General features: G+C 39.4%; 3 protein-coding genes across 3 annotated transcripts in view; 1 reads left to right on the forward strand and 2 right to left on the reverse strand.

Moving 5' to 3' along the window:
• RBM45 (RNA binding motif protein 45) overlaps nt 1-17,634 on the forward strand; it is a 474,379-nt gene that overhangs the window by 3,044 nt on the left and 453,701 nt on the right. The window lies entirely within an intron of this gene.
• On the reverse strand, nt 2,555-7,242 carry LOC108307329 (tetratricopeptide repeat protein 30A). Its single transcript, XM_017532657.2, has one exon. The coding sequence runs from the start codon at nt 6,964-6,966 to the stop codon at nt 4,969-4,971; it is 1,998 nt and encodes a 665-aa protein (XP_017388146.1). The 5' UTR covers nt 6,967-7,242; the 3' UTR covers nt 2,555-4,968.
• Nucleotides 14,079-17,634, reverse strand: part of PDE11A (phosphodiesterase 11A) — a 398,839-nt gene continuing 395,283 nt past the window's right edge. The window contains exon 20 of the mRNA XM_017532656.2: nt 14,079-16,592. Coding sequence (XP_017388145.1) covers nt 16,437-16,592 — 156 coding nt within the window. The 3' untranslated portion in view covers nt 14,079-16,436. The remainder of the gene's footprint in view (nt 16,593-17,634) is intronic.

Genomic DNA, 17,634 nt, shown 5'->3' on the forward strand with positions numbered 1-17,634 from the left:
TTAGTTTAGGCTAGCCCTGGAATGTTCTAAGTGTATTTTTTTTAAGCCTATTGAACTACTGATTAAATAATCAGCATGAACTGAAGTGGCAAAAGTCATAATGCTGGAAAAGAAATGCCTAGCATTGATAGAAAAATTTGTAAAACAAGCAAACAAACAAAAACAAAAAATACCCAAGAGAAGGTGTTATGGAACTGAACTGGGATTCGCTTTCCTGGCACAATAAGGCCAAACATCCACACTGAGATTTGCAGCAGGAGAAAGGAGGACATTTATTTGCAGAGTGCCAAGCAAGGAGGATCAGGCAGTTCTTGCTTAAATCCTGACTTCTCTTATGGTTTGCAAGCAAGGGTTTCTTAAAGGCAGGGGTACATTTCAGGAAAGCGGATGTTACAGGAAAAATTGTAAATCAATACACAGAGTTTACATATTGGTTTGGCTTAAAAAGGCAGGATATCTTGATGTGGGGGCTTACCGATCATAGATTGAAAGTTTTTCTGATTTGCAAATGGTTAAGGAAAAAGTTTGTTTAAAAATTCTGGGGTCAGCAGAAAAGAATGTCAGCTCTGACTCATGAGTGGACTTCCTCCAGGCACCTCAGGAAAAAATTTAGACCATACAGAATGGCAGTCAGAGTTCAGTCCTCAGTTTCCCCTTATCGGAGGTCTATGTGCAAGCAGACCTGTTTGGTGGGGTCTATGTTTCTGAAAAACAATTCAGGGACATATGTTATCTCTAGTTCCTATAGGGGAACCAAACATCCTGTGATTCTAATTTCCTTGGCTATTGCCTTAAGCTACTCTTACCTTCTTGCTCATCAAGTTGCTTATTTACTTTTCAGGGCTAGCTAGGTGTCTGGAACTTCCCTTGTAGGAACTCAAGATTTTCCTTTATTTCCTTACTTGGAGGCCCTAAGAGGGGGCCCTTTCTCTGTCTCAGAGAAATGTGGTAGAGTGGAAAGAACATGAAAACTGAGCAAGAAGCCCTGAATTCTGATCCTGGCTTTGCCTGGAACCTATTTGGCTCTATCATATTATCTTGGGCAAGTCATAATCTCTCTGAATCTGTTTCATGATTCAAGAGATGAGCTAGTCTAAGCCCTCACTATTTACACTCTAGCTGCAGATACATTCCAGATGTTTATCTTAATAATTTGTAATTTAAAAGAACCTATTTGGGTCATGTCTACAAATATTAAAAAAAATCACATTTATGATTTCCCATTTTATATTTTACATGATTATCTCCAGAATCATTGTATAATTTTACCAATCATTTCATTATAAATCCCACATACATTGTCAGAAAAATAGTCTCCTTAGTTTCTGAAACTACTTGCAGTGTCTTGGTCAAATCATGTATACCTCCCCTTTGTTCTTTGGCATTTTGTCAAAACAGTTTAATGGTAATGAATCAGTACAAGAACAAAAGTCCTAGAAACAAAAATATTGTATTACAGAAAAAGTTTGTGCCTTTTCCAGTAAACATACAAAATAATGGCACTCCTTAGCATATGTGAGTATGTGGTATTGCCTTCTGATTAAATAGTTTTCAGCAAACTTGCTGTTATGGTCCAATTCCTGAAGGTTTTTTCTTGTTTTGTTTTACAATGTTAGGGTGTGACTATCTCTTCCTATGGTACTTCATGACCTAAAAGTGGAATAGACAATTTATATTCACAGAAGTATACAGTCTCCTTTCCATATATAAAGTACATATACTATAGTGTAAGGTTTTGGAAAATTTGGAAGAACTGGGAGTAAGAGGTTGAGTTTTCACAGAACAGACCCTGACCCTGATTAGAAAAACTAACCAGCCACCAGTTTACTGTTGAGACTTAATAAGATCTTGAGGGTTTGTGGGCACTCCATGGACACATGTTTTATAGCAGTTGACATGAGTGCTGGTGAAACTTTTAGTCATGTGTCCTTTATCTTAAGCATTTGACTCTCCTAATGAAATAATTGAAAATAAAATATTAGCAGCAATATATGCTTTCCCACATAACTTACTAGGGTCCTGTTTGCATAGTACAAACTTAGCTATTTGCTATTTTGAATTAAGATATTCAGTCATTGATATTGATGTGTTTTATTTCATAAACATGCAAATTTCGCTTTTGAACAAGGACTTGGGCCCATTTCATATGTTCACATGATATTAATATTTGAAATCAAATTACTGGCAGGTCTCACTTCAACTAACAAATGCTTATTTTTCACACTAGAAATGTACTTAGAACTCTCTATATTCTAATAATTTTTCCTTAAGAAGCAATTCCTTTTCAAATAAATACACATTATGATGTTGTCGAAAGGATTTCAGTATGTGGTGGATCAATCTTGGCCCAAATCCAAAGGAGCTGATTTAATTAAACAACCAAAAGAACCTCAATTAACAGTGGTATCAAGTATAGAGTAATAACCTTGTAAAGACTTACTCCCCAAGAGAATACTAAACACTATACCTATGGCTAACAAATTAATTATCTTCTGGCTAATGTCTGGCCCTATTTTTCAATATAAAATGATTATAGATTACAGTAAGGCAAATGTCCTCTAAAGTTGAGTATATTTAATTCCCAATGTTACAGAATTTAAAATGATACAAATACTACATGTCTTTAAAATTTCAGTCTTTCTTTTGAGTTCAAAACGTTTAAAAGAGGAGGCCACCACAAATATATTTTTAAAAGTTCACTCTATTCAACAAATTATATAGATCTAGTACTTTTGGTGAGTCCTCTTAAGAGTTTTTCTGGCTTTACCAATCTGAGAGTCACTTTTTATCAATACATGTTATCTTGTTTACAAAAATGGATTTTTAAAAGATTTCCAAAGTCACCTTGATAATCATAGTGCTCACTCACCTGACACTTACTGCTAAAAGGTTGGTATGCATCTTTTATACCTGGTTAAGGTTCAACTTTTAGCTATCAGAGAAAAGTGTCCCTATACTAGACAAAAGGGAAAAGATAAAAAAGGGAAAGAGAAGAGGGTGTTAGGAAAGACAGATTTTTCATTTCTTATCTTGTGATACATTCTGCGGCAATAAACACCACTATTTCTTAAGTAGACCCTTTGAAGGAATGGGGGGAAAACACTCAAAGAGAAAGCTTTAAACTAGTGACTGTCTTCCTGTTCTATGTGGCTTTGACCTTTTCAAAAGTCTGCATGGCCTCTTCTCCTTGTATTAAATAAAACAAGAGTATAAAGGACTGATGATTTGATTTGGTGAGTTAGTTACAGAAGTAGCTCTGGCATCTGTTATTTCCATTCTTTTATCCGTTACCTCTGTTCTGTTAACAGCAGCAGATACTTAATTAAGTACAGAGAGTTGGACATGATGGGAATCCAAGGTGGACTGTGAAGTATATCATGTAGCTAAATCTCCATTACATCTTCACTTCACTTGTTCCTCTGTTTCCAGATTTCTGGCAGACTGGCATCTAAAGGCCTTCATGTTAGAAGCAGGAGAGGGTCTAATTGTTTCAAGAATTATTGGGGAAAAAAACACACATTTTAACAGCTTGTCAATAAAACTACTGAATGGAAGGGTGGTTCCTCATTTTTGGGAAGGATTAAAAGCAAATCTCCCCTTCCCCAACAAAAACAAACATTAGTACGAAATCTAAAAGGGTAGGTTAAGAGAATTATACAATTTTTAAATACTTATAAAATTATTAATTTATGCACAACCATAGCAGAGACTGGAGACCACCCTATATATATTCACAGCTAGAGTTGTAAGCAAAAATTCCAAGTAGAAAGGCCAAAATCCAAATGTCTTATTAATAATCAGTATAACATCCAACAATAAGATAACAATCATTTACTATAGGGGTTAACATGTACAGTAAGCCAAAATCCTAGCCAACATTAATATTAAATACAATTATATATTTCCTAGCTGATATATTTATATATCCAGGTCATAAAAACAGAAAGGTAAACTTTTTTCTATATGGTTTATACAAAATCAGATGTTACAGCCAAAATTAATTGTAAAGGCTTCTGATAGTTCAAATGATTGTGAAACCCCAATGAATAATGGAATCTCTGAAAGCCTAAAATTAGAAGGTATGGAACTCATACTTGAGTCTTCTCATTCTCACTTCAGTGCTTATTTTTTCCTAATAAAATTAAAAAGTAAAAAATTAAAATTTTCAGTTTTCAAAAAAACTGAAAATATTAATAAGCTTCTACACTTAATATGTCAGTATACACAAGGAGGCAAAATCATTTCTGTAAAATCAAAAATAGAAAATGAAGAAAACGTTTGTTATAAAACTTAACCAATCAACCAAATTACAAATAATAATAATAATAACGCATGGACCAAATTTCATAACCTGAAAAGAAGCAAGAAAAGAAATTCTCATTATACTTGTACTTCTAAACAGGGCTTAGAGAAGGTCTAAAGTAGAACTTTGTTGTGATCCAGAAAGTTAAAGGACTAAAAAACTGAAGAAATAGAGTTAAGAATTAGATTTTTTAGACAGCACAGTCTATCCTGAAGTGGCAAAATAGACATGGCTTTATTTACTGATTGAGGAGTGGTCCAGCCATGGGCTAGCAGTCATTTACATTCCAGTGACCAAATGCAAACATACACATACTGATAGAGCTTTGGTCCATGACATACCCTTTTCACAGCTGAAAGCTGAAACATCAACTCTATCTGGGGTTACTTGCTTATACAAAGATGTCACTCTAGCAACTGTTGCTTGAGGGCAAGACTAGACGGTTGTCACTAGTAGGAGGAAAGCAGAAGTGATTCAGCTTACACTGCATAGTCCCTACTCTTCTGAATTAAATGAAAAAGTTGTTCAAACATAATACTTGTTATTATAATTTAAAGTGTATAAAGTTCAAAACAAAACAAATATAAAGATGCCAAGGCTAAGTACAGATTAAAAAGTGTGACAGATAAGAAATCCATTTTGAAAAAAGCCACTATCAGCCAGAACTACTTATTCCATCCTATAATCTCATAAATTAAAGCTTTCAGTCGTCTGGACTCATCTGTGACTGTATTCTTCCCAACATGCATTCTTTCTTCTTCCAGGGGTTGCTCAATAACAGCAGGTATGTTTGTGCCATGAAGTTCACAGTGTCCTAGGAACTGGACACATTCTTGAATAACACTGTCATGAATGACTATTATGTGTTTTGACATGTTTTCTAAAAGGGACAGGAAGCATCTTTTGGCATAATACCAGGTATCTGTTCCCAGTTTTTTATTATAAGGCTCCAAACTTTTGATAACTCGAGAAATACCAAACTCATAGTTTCCTTTGGCGCAATAAAGAGTTCCTATCACCAAATTCACAATGCAGAGATGGTACATTTTCTTATCTGGGTCATCATAAGAGAGCTGCTCTTCCTCCTTTTCAATCTTCCTCATCAACTCCTCTGCTTCTTCATTTTGACTTGTCATAATATAGGAAACACAGAGATTAGCCAGTACGATAGCACTGACACTCAGAATGTTATCAAAATGCTTCTTAACTATGGGTTCATAGAAACCAATGGCTTCTCTGTATTTGTTTTCCTGCATGAACAGAACGTGAGCCACATTCAGCTTCCACACATCATGGTCATTACAGAATTCCACAGATTTGCGGAAGATCTTCTCCACCATTGCATAATTTTCAAGGTTCCAGTAGATTTTTGCCTGAGCCATCAACACGGGAATATACTTCTCCAGGGTTTCATCATATTCATTCACTGCCTTTTTGATAGCTTCATCATCTCTATTGTGTCTTGCTTCCTGTACTTGCATGGTGAGTCTCCGAAGCACCTCAGTCAGCATCGCTGCTAGCCCATCAAGCTTAACGAAAGCCTCTTCAGGAGCTGTCTGGCAAGTGATCATGGCATCCAAGAAGTCATAGAGATAGGGTGTGAGGAACTTATAAGTCAAATGGGCATTTTCTGCCAGGACATCTGCTGCAAGGTCAAAATACTCGTATTTACAGTAGAGCAGCAACAGGTTGCCAAAAGTCTCTGGGGGAAAGGGATTCTGTTGGAGCAAAAACTGTAGCTTTTCAAACCCTTCTGTAGGCCTGGCATCCATGTTCATTAGTGCCTGGTTGTGCAGAGTCACAGGGTCCAACTCTTCTTCTGCCCTGGGTGGCATGTCAGTGAGGGCTTCTTGAGCTACCTCACAGTTTCTCAACTGGTATTCTATGGCTGCTTTAAGGTTGAAGGCTTCCACCAAAGCAGTCTGGTGGAGGACTAAGGTGTTGCCAACACTGCGAACATCGAAGCCCTCAGTGGTCATGCCCACACCTAGCTCAGGATGCTGGCGGATACCACGCTCAATAATCTCAGCGATATGCTTCAGCGCTGAGGCATACTGCCGGCTGCTGTAATAAGCCAAAGCCAGGTTGTAGGAGAGGTCAGGTTGGTAGCCCGAGGCCTGCAAGGCTGCAAGAAACTTGGAGCATGCAGCTTCATACTGTCCCTCCTTGTAGAGCAAACAACCCAGGTTGACCTGGCCATCTGTCTCATTCTCAACTCCACTATCTTCACCCCCTTCCCCACTCAGCAGCTGCTCCACCAGGCTCCTGGACCCTGGTAGATCGCCCTCGCTGTATTTGATGGCAGCTTGCAGGCGGAGGACCCGGCTGTGGTAGGCGGGGTTATCCAGGAGAAGGAAGGCGACCCGGGTGGCCTCCGGATAAAGGCAGGCCTTGTACAGGGCCTGGGCCTGGTACAGGCGGTACTGCTCGAGTTCCGGGTGCAGCTGGCCCAGCTGCTCATAGCACTCGGCCGCCAGCCCGAACTCCTGCAGGCGGTAGTAGCAGTAGCCCAGCAACGACAGGCCGGCGCGGCTCCGCGGGCTCCGCTGCTGCTCTCGGCCCAGCAGCTGCACCGCCTCGGCGTAGCGGGCATCGCGGATGAGCCGGTACACGACCGCGGTGAACTCCCCGTCGGGGATCTGCGCGCCGTTCAAGCCCGCCATAACCGTCACAGCTGTTATGCCTGCGGTTGCCACGGCAACACGGAACACGGCAACCGGAAACGGAAGACTGGCGGTTACTTTGCCACGGAAGAAATCTCCTAGGAATAAAAAGGAACCATTCTCGTTAGTCTCTCAATTTCGGTTTGATTTTTCAAAGATCTGGACTGCGGAGTGGCGGCAGTTAGGCGGGGGAAGGCTACTCCTCCGGGCTGTTCAAAGGCGGAATCTCACCGTCCCGGCATGCACCGTTCCAGTGGCGCAGCTGCGCGGGCGTAGTCGCACTGCATGCTGGGAGGCGTAGTCCCTGATCCGCGGCCCGTTGGGACGCAGAGTCACCCGCCTTTCGTGCCCACTGAAGATGAGGGGCGCTCTCTCCGTCTGTTGTGGCACCGCGGTCTCTTGCGCGTCGGAGGAATGTTTCTGGCCGCGTCTTCCTGGCGATTTTGAGCCTTGTACACTGTGTGGTCTATACTAATGCTGGGGTTTGGCTTACTTTTAATAATGCAGAGATTCGCCAGTACAATAAAAGGACCTTGTAATAAAGGGACCGGATTGCAAAAGGGAGTTAACTCCTTGAATTCCCTTGGAATTAGAGCAGTTTCTTATCATGCTACCCCAAGGGCACAGTTTTTAAGAACAGAATAGAGCTGCATATGGTCGATACAGTATCAACCATATCATATAGCACTCTGTTATAGACTGTTTACATACAGTAGTTCTAATTTGAATAAGCAGCCTGCATTCTGCATATTGCAGATGACGTACGAAGTCTGTGAGCTAGAAAGGTTTAAAAATTTAAGTATTACATTATTAATTAAACTATTTAAATTAATAGTTTGCTTAAGGCCACACCTAGGTAGGTAGGGGCTAAGCCATGATATTCAGTAACCAATTTCAATAAGAAAGTGAATGATGAATAACCCGATCCATGTATCTCATGTACATGAGTTTGTAAGGGCCAATTGTTTGTTGCTAAGTGTCTGTAAGGAATATTATTGTCTCTGTTTCTCCATTAAAACAAGGAACTAACTTTGTGTAGATAGTAGACTTTGAACTTCTAGGCTTTGGTTCCTGCTGTGAGCAGATGTGACGAGTGGAGTTGTGTAGGTCGTATTTACCTGGTATCACTGGGAGGAGATTTTTAGTAGGTGTGTGATTGCTCATATCATCAAATGGGTGACTTTATTCAGTCTTCTCCCGTGCTAGGAGTTGGCAGAGTTGTGTCTTCCTGGCTGGGACTAAACAAGGTCAATTCCAAGAAAGGGAACCTGCGCCCATTTCAGAAGGATTGAGTGGGGCTTTGCTCACCCAAGACCCCACAGAAAGCAACTGTGGAATACTACTATAATTCTATTCTGAGGCTTCTTTCAATCTGATCTATTGGTGCTCCTTTTTAGAGTCTTAAACCCAAGGAGGTGCATGGGTAAAGGATACTGCTCAGTAATAAATTGGAGGAGGGGGTGCATCGTTTTATTTATAGCTGGCTTCCTGATGGTTCTACCTTGGGAATTTAGGCTCAGTATTTTATTTATTTATTTATAGACAGGGCTTTGTTCTGTTGTTCAGGCTGGAGTGCAATGGCATGATCATAGCTCACTGCAGCCTTGAACTCCTGGGCTCATGTGATTTATTTATTTATTATTTATTTATTTATTATTTAGAGACAGGGCTTTGTTCTGTTGTTCAAGCAATGGCATGATCATAGCTCACTGCAGCCTTGAACTTCTGGGCTTGAGTGATCTTCTTGCTTCAGCTTCCTGAGTAGCTGGAACTACAGGTGCACCACCATGCCAAATTAAAAAAAAAAAAGTTTTAATAGAGATAGGGTCTCACCATATTGCCCAGGCTCATTTCTAACTCCTGGCCTCAAGCAACCCTCCCACTTCGGCCTTCCAAAGTGCTGGGATTACAGGTATGAGCCACTGTGCCTCACAAGCCTCAATATTTTAAAATTCTTCTGTATTAACTGTTACCTTAGGTAATTTGCTATTAAATTAAAGTAAGATGACAAAATGGGAATGGAAAATTGCCTTTCATACCTTTAATCTTTCTCTCTTTTGCAGGATTGTATTTATGTCACCTTGAAATGGCTTCTTGAAAATGTATGAAAAGTAAAAGGACTATATTTTCTCCTCCAAATTTCTGGGATCCCTACCAGGATTCAGTTGGGGTTCTCCTCTTTGTGTGGGTACTTGTTAGCATGGCAGCTGAAGTGAACAGGAGGGAGGCCGTTCTGTGCCTCTTCCTCCTTATTTCATGTGATGCTACTCCAGAGGCCTGGCTTGAAAAACGCAGGACATTCGGCTTAGACAGATGGAGGGCAGGGTCATTTTCAAAATGAAATGAGTGCGCAAATCACACTGTGAAATTGGCATGACCATCACTGCTGCTGATAGACTGACTTTTTATTTTGTCTCTGATAGGTAGTTGGGGAATAGATTAGTTTTGTTGGGGGTGGTGGTGAGAGAAGGCCCTTTAATGATAGAAATTCTGGAAAGAATTAAATAGGGTGGAATATTATAAAGTGTCATAAAGCATCATTTTGTTTGCAATAGGATCTTGAAAACATGGAGCATATATCAAAAAGTGAGTGTATCATACCATTTCAAGCAATAGGAAAGCATTTGTTGGTTGTAATAAAGTGATTTGGTGACTTGTAGAAAGGAATTATAGTTTGATGAAATTTGAGTTGAACTCAGGGTGGATTTTGCTACATAAAGGGACACATGTTTATCATGTAGATGAGTTTCATTTAGGCAAAATATATAGGAGCAAAAAGCATAATGCTTGGTTCTTTAGCATGCTTATGTTCTGCCTGCCAAAATATGCCATGATCAAATCCCATATTCTATTTGTGTGTGTAATTTCTTTGGCATTCTCTTTTAAAACTAGTTGTAAGGATATGTCTTATTTATACTGTATCTTTCTGTTGGTAAACATTGTGAATTTCTGAGTATTTCAACCACAGCTGTGGTCAAACATCTTCCTTGATAAGGGAAGACCTTCTGCAAATCCACTTTCCAGTTATTTCATTTTCGTTTTGATTTCAGACCATTTTCTTCAGGACGGACAGTTTGGGAAGTTCAGTTATCTTGTGTCCCCATTCCCTCACTCCAGTCTTCTGCCATGAACAAAGAAGAAAAGAATAAATTAGTGCCAAATTGGAAATATAGCTGACTGATTTTTAGGAGCATCTGTTCAATCTTTTAAGACTTTTGGAAAGAGAGTGTATGCTAAAATCAACACTTGAGAACAATTGTGCTTAGATGGTGTGACATTTAACCTCGTTATGAACCCTCCTTTTGCTGGTAGTTCCAGCTTTATTAATATTTTAATTAGATTTTCTTCTTCAATATCCCTTGCTTTTGATCAAGTAGCTTGTATTTTGGGGTATACAGTATTATTGTCTAAATTAACTTCCCAGGGAGAACACAATAGCATTTTGGTTTATAAAAAGGATTAATAGAGAAAGCAAAACTGTAGATACAGCAGAATTAAAAAAAACAAAAAACCATTAAAACAAATAGCTACTCCAAGCTCTTGTGTTTATGAAGTACTTTGAGTATCAGGGCTGCTTTGCCTAACTTCCCTCATTAATCCTCACAGCCCTTCTGTGAATTAGGTGAGCCTTATTGTTGGCCCCACTTTAAAACTGCAGACTGCAAAGCACAAAGAAGCCAGTGATTGCTGATTGCGGCAGCGAGGAACAGTGATTGCGTATGCTGGCCAGTAGTGGGCCACACTGCACCTCTTTCCTCTCTCTGGGCACCTCCTCTCCAGTCGTTTGAATTGGCTTTGGATCATTTGCTGCAGTTTGTTCTAATAGAACAGGCACAATGGTGTAAGAATTTTAAAGTTTAAGCACCGAAGCCGTTGTGTAATTGTATGGCGTCAGTGTGGCTGGCGGTCCTGCATTGATGCGATCCCCCTGTGTAATTGCCCATGCAAATTTGAGCAATCTGTAACGGACACAGGAACACAGCCTTTGGCTGCAGACTTTCCTACCTCCAGAAAAACTTCAATAATTCGAAGAACCTCTTACCATCTTTAAAAAGCTATATGGACAGGGCTGTGCTAGTATCCCTCTCACAGTGAAAACATCACAGATCAAGACAAGGTTAATGGACTAAATTAACAGTTAACATTTAAACTGTAGGTATTTGGATGCTTGCTTCCTTCTTTCAGCCCTAAAATCACCCTTCTCAAAAGAAATAAAGGTTATTTCAGAGCTTTAGTTAAACTCTAAGTATTTTATTAAAAACAAAGATATTTAGGTCTCTTAAAGCAGACTTCCAAAACTATGGGTTAGTTGCTTGTGAAATGGCCAAGTGGTCTATAATGTAATATTCTTACAATGAAACATCAATCTGGGAAATCTACACAAAGTGAATGATTTCAAACAACTCAATTGAAAACATGTTTCCTTTCTTTCGTGTAAAACAATAATAATTAGGAAGGAAGTCAGTAGGAGATCCTTTTTAGATTATTGTACATGAAAATAAAATGGAAAAAGCAATTTCCCCCCAAGGGAATGAAACTCAGCAAAACTTAGCCTCCTATTTCCAATGCTATTTTTTAAATTTCATCTAAATATGACTTAATTTAAATCTAAACTAGAGCAAAAGAAAAACTGGGATTCAAATACACATGCAGATACACACAGAAAATGAACACAGATATAAGTGGTGACCACAAATAATATATTTTTCACAGCAAATTCTTCATTTACTTAATAAAAAAACGTATTTTTGTACTAGTATATACATTAAATGATATTGGTGTAGTTATGTTATATAAACAATCTTTAATAGTGCTGAGAGACGTACCAAACATGCAAGAACATTCAAAATTAAATTTAAAAAGATGTACAACCCCAAATTAATAGCTGAAGACAAGGTCATGACAAACAGTGTAAGCATGACATTGGGCACTGCTAAATCTAAATGCTCATCATGAAATTCTCCAGATACACCTCATTTTATTTCTGCCTTCTATATGTTTTACTCCTCTATTCTTCACTTAGGAAGCTGGTGCAATTTTGGCCTTCTTGTAGTCAGACTTAACCTTTACATTTCCTAATACATTTGAGTTTTGGGAGTTAGTTACAGCATGTCGCAGAACAACAATTTCAGAGACTGTTACTCTGAGGCGGATAATGAAAACTTCATTACCGTGGCATTGCCAGAGTTTTTAGGGTCCCAAATTAGGTTTTGTTCTGTTGCTTTAATGAATCCTTTTTGCGTTTTTGTGTTTTTTTTTTTTCCAGCCAAAGCATTTTTCTTTATACTTAAATCTTTCCCTAATATGTTTAGATTTGTATCCCACTGGAAGGAAATTGTTTCACACTGTTACTAGAGATGTAACTGGTTTTTGTCTTTCTGCAATTTGTAAGAGTCAGCAGGAAAAGCAGATTTTAAAATAATTTTACTGTGGAATAAATTGGGCAGATTCTGTTTAATCACCTTGTGTAAGTGGATAAAGTATGATTTATCCACTTTATAAATTCTTTATAAATTCACTTCTAAATTAATGGGATTTATCAGAAAATCTAAATTTTTTTTTTCGTGAAACAAAGGACATATAGGCTGGGTGTGGTGGCTCACATCTCTAACCCTAACACTTTGGGAAGCCTAGGCAGGAGGATTGCTTGAGCCCAGGAGTTCGAGATCAGCGTGGTCAGCATAGTGAGGCCTCCTCTTTACAAATAATACAAAATTTAGCTGGGTGTGGTGGTGCACACCTGAGGTCCCAGCTACTCATGTGGCTGAGGCAGGAAGGATCACTTAAGTTGGAGAGGTAAAGGCTTCAGTGGCAGTGATTGTGCCAGCCTAGGGGACAGAGCAAGACCCTGTCTCAAAAAAGGATATATTTTTTAAAAAACTGTATTGATGACTATATCTTCCATCATAATTAGAGGCAGGCTCAAGAGACATCTGTAGTATGATTGTGTTTACATCGATTCCATATATGTAACTTCTTATAGTGTCTTTATTAAGAGGATGACTGTTTTAGGTTTGTTCCTATTTTATTTGAGAAGAATAAACAAGATAATTATCTGGAAAATTTCTTTAAAGCTAAACACATCTTGGTCCTTTGGTGTGGGAATGGAATAAAAGTCAGTGCTTTTATTTAATAGATGGAGAATCTAAGACTTGGATTACAGGTTCAGCTGGTGACCAAGCTAGGATGGAGTTCCAGTCTGTTATGCACTGAATGGCACTCTTTGCAGTATGTGAAGCTGTCCCTACCCACCAGGATTGCTGCTACATTGTTGATTGTGCACATATTAGCTACACCCTGACTAGTAAGAATAAATATCATGCCTGAAAAAAACACATCTCATAGAAAAAGTGGGATGATGTTTTTTCAACCATTAATGCCAAGAGACCCAAGGAAGCAAATATAATCTAGTCAGTTTGAGTTTTTACAATAAGGCTCATATTTCAAATGTCTTTCTCCAATAGAAGATAAACATTAATAATAAGGACGAGGAAACTTTCTCTTTTTTGGAAAAGCAGAATATATGGCTAACTGCATATGCCTCACATTCTTGGAAAATTATAAATTATTTAGAAAAGGATTAAAAATGCCTGAAACCTGCAAAACTTCAACCTCTTAACCTCTGGGGTTGCTGGCACCAGGAAGCTGCTACCTTCCTTTCCACTGCTTCATGGTCATGGAGGAACAGACCCATGGCTTTAGTCAGCAGTTTCTGAATCTTGACCCACAGTAGGAAAGATACCTTAAGACAGAAGAAATAGATGGAGGCAATTACAAACAGCTACTTGATTGATGGTTGACATTGTCAGGGCTCCACTGTTACGGCAGATTGCAATGGTGTTGAACTCCCTTTGCTACCAGTGGATGTTGCTATTGGCAACCATGCAGTTAAGCCAATAAAAAGGCAAGAAAATGAGAGGAAAACTCAACCTAGTGGAAGCTGTAGGGTTTGTACTATAAATTATGATCCCATTAGCAATATGTAGAATCAACATTCAGGATAGCTACAGTGCTCACAGCAGCCTGTAGCCTCGGTCAGACCCTGGGTCCAGTTTTGTCATAACGCACATGCTTTAAAATGTTACTTTAGATGGACTGGCATCCATTTGGGCTATTTATTTATTTATTGTTGGGGAGGATAACAGATGTGGGCTCATCTCTGCCTTACACAGACTGATTTTCAATTCCCATTTGTGATATAAACATGATGTGGCACATTACCCAGAAACACCTGCAGTACTTCTGAGCTGCAGACACATCATAATCTCGCAGACCAGACTCTGTCCCTAACTCCACCCACTCTTTGTTCCTCACCTGAAGGAGGAGAGACAGCCCTGCAGAAGCTATTTTCCTTTATAGCAGAGTGATACAGAAAACTGGCTTAATAAAATCCATAAATCTGAACAACCTCCTCTTACCTGCTCTGCAGAGGCAGTTTTTTCCTGCACTCATTTTCCCCTCTAGTTTCTCCAGTCTTCCCTGCAGAGACAGCTGTAAATGGTAGCTAGGAACATTATTTTTTATGGCTCTCATTCCTTTCTTCTCTCCCTGCTCAAGTGTCTCTCTTTTCTGAGAAATTGATGACAGGGTTCCACACCTTCATTTTTTTGGTTGGAAGTGCCATTTTTCTCTGTTTGGATTGACTTTCACCTTTTTTTGGCAGTTCCCTTAACCACCTGCCTCAGTCCTTGTCTTTCCTTTATTGGTCTTCTTGCATTTCTTCTTCTTCTTGCTTTTATCCCCGCTTAGTCTGGTTTATACTTTTCTTTCTTTGTTTCTTGCCACAAAGAGTCTTTTTCTCTACAATTACCTGCTCTCCCGTCACTTCCATTTTGGTATCTTAATTTTACCCATTCCTTCTTCAGACATTTCCTGAATTGTCTACTGTGTGCCAGGAAAACAATGTCTGTTGTAGAACATGGCCCCTATTTCTTTAATATTTGTAAAGTTAATGATAGATACTGATTAATAACAATAACAAGAAATACGGTTTGTAAATTGTGGATTTTTTAAAGAGCTGGAATGGGCCTCAGGTTTCATCTAGTCCAGGGATTTTCAAACTCCCCAGAGTCCCTGTGGGCCCCCATGTATATAATCAAAGAGATGAAGGATTGTAGGTGCACTGGATCTCCAAATCCTGCCTATAATTCACAGAGGAATTCAGCTTTTGATGTTTTATATGTTAGAGATTCATTGAAAGATTTATTTGAACAAAGAGTTCTAAGGTTAAAACATGTTCAAGAATCATTTCCTAGCATAATCTAATAAACAAACTTGGAGAAGTTAAGTGACTTGTTCAAGTTAATCCAGTCAATAATGCCAATGCTAGGGATAGAAATCTATCTTCTAGTCCAGTGTTCTTTGGATAAGACACACCATGTCCACAGTTTCTCAAAATAGGGAGCAAAGCAGCTTTCTAGTCATAACATCTACTTAATACAGTTTATTCTTACCTGTTATAAACCTGGCTTCCTATAGAATATGTGTTCTTTGCCCAGACTGTTATTTCTTAACATTTGAAGCATTATTTCTTACACTTAAGGAAAAATCCAAAATTAGGGACCCCTATAGTTGGCTTTAAGCTGGTTACTGGTAGTAATCTTAAATTTTATACCAGAACTCCTCACTAGGAGAAGTCAAGGTAGTCAATGCTTAGTCTCCATGGTTCTGCTGTGTCCTATGAACTATAGTTCCTAGATGTCACTTGTGGTAAATCCAGCTATGGATTTCCTTCCACCCTTACTTTAATCAAAGTCTATCAATCCATTCCTTCTGGTAGAAGACTTGGTCTGCAATGAAGGTTGAGTTTTAAAACTCTGGAAAAGGGTACCATAGTCACAATGTAGAATTACCCATCAAACACATTTGCTGTCCTCCTACTACGTTATTCCTTTTTAGGGGGAGAACTGGGATTGATCAGTATCTATAAGGATAGTATAGTTTACCTTTTAGGTAGGCAATTCTAAAGGATCCATCAATAAGAAGCTCTAGGATTAAAAATTAAATACCTCTATGGAATACAAATCAGGATTCTTGGGACAGTCTGGCACAAAAAGGATTCAGGGACAGGAAGCAAAGGCAGGCAGTGTTTGGCTTATAACAAATAGAAAAGCCATATACAGAATGAAGCAGTGCTAATGACATTTTCACTGTTCAGTGTTCCCTCAGCTCAGAGTGAGTAGGCCGACTGTCCACAGGTCCTTGGATCCAAAACAGTCCTCTACCCAGAGCCTTCATTTCAGCCCATGCGCGTCCATCAGGGAAGAGTGAGGGTCCTGGTATGTGCTCCCTGCCCCACCTCTTCCTCTGTCCTTTACATCCACGCATCAAGGTGAAAGCCCAGGCATGCTTCCCAGTGCATCCTCGAGACGTTATGTCTTCTGAGCTAAAAGAACAAAAGGATGACATGGCTGGACTGAAACTGGCCCTTCAGGCTGCAGTCATTTTGCAACTGCAGCTGACCTGGAGGTTTAGTTCCTGTCTTCCTTGGCTACCATGACACTGGCTGGGGAGGACGAGGCAGTCGAGGCCAGCAGCCGTTTTTGGTGCAGCTCTTCCCACTTACTTCTGTTTGTAGCTACTGAATCTAGCATCGGCTTCAGTTTCACATTGACCTTCACCAATGCCTAAAACAAAACGAAACAGGTGGAGGAGAGAGGACATAGATTAACTGACATGATTTTCCACCTTTCGTTTATGAGGAGAATGGGAACTGGCTATAGGAAATGAAAGTGATGATTATTTTGGTAAACAAGAGCTATTTACAAGGAATAAATATGTATTTAACACCATTATGTTGTATTAATAGAGCCTACTCAGAGAATGAAAAAATAAGACATCACCATCATGGCTGTGTACAACTCTAGGAGACACCAGCCATGTAGACTCAAAATCCTATTTTACAACTACATCAAGCAAGACAGGAAACAAAATATCCAGCTCACATATACCTACTTATGTGTGCATCTTTGCCTGCCATAGATGGCTCCAGATCTCAATTGACTATGAACTTAAATTTTTACAAAATAATTGTACAATTGCTCTACCATAGATAACTCTGGGTGGACTTACTTGAATAGGAAAGGCCAAGTAAAATCCTGAAGTGAGGAGGTACTCATTTTTAAAGCTAAAGATCTGGGAGTTGTGCTAAAGCATGGATACATGCATGAAAATAGACATGGCAGAAAGGGAAGCAGTGTGGAAGAGAGTGACAGAGGGATGAAAGGGGCATGAGGGAAGAGGAAAGGTAAGGTGTGGCCAGGGGCAGATGGACCACCAGGCTGATGAAAGTCAGGCTCAGGCTTCATGGTCCTCATTTGCACTAGACACTTCTAAGTATATTCTTTTGTGCTTAATTGTGTGTGTGTGCTTTTAAAAGAGTCCTCCTAGCTGGGCATGGTGGCTCATGCCTGTAATCCCAGGACTTTGGGAAGCCAAGGTGAATGGATCACCTGAGGTCAGGAGTTCGAGACCAGCCTGACCAACATGGAGAAACCCTATCTCTACTACAAGATTAGCTGGGTGTGGTGGCATGTGCCTGTAAACTCAGCTACTTGGGAGGCTGAGGCAGAAGAATCACTTGAACCCGGGAGGGTGAGGTTGCAGTGAGCCATTGCATTCCAGCCTGGGCAACAAGCAAAATTTCATCTTAAAAAAAATAATTACTTT

The sequence above is a fragment of the Cebus imitator genome, unplaced genomic scaffold (assembly GCF_001604975.1).
Source record: "Cebus imitator isolate Cc_AM_T3 unplaced genomic scaffold, Cebus_imitator-1.0 Scaffold78, whole genome shotgun sequence".
In the NCBI taxonomy this organism is placed as follows: domain Eukaryota; kingdom Metazoa; phylum Chordata; class Mammalia; order Primates; family Cebidae; genus Cebus; species Cebus imitator.

Excerpts from the sequence above, each read along its gene's own strand:
- LOC108307329 (XM_017532657.2), bottom strand. The coding sequence starts at position 6,966 with ATGGCGGGCTTGAACGGCGCGCAGATCCCCGACGGGGAGTTCACCGCG.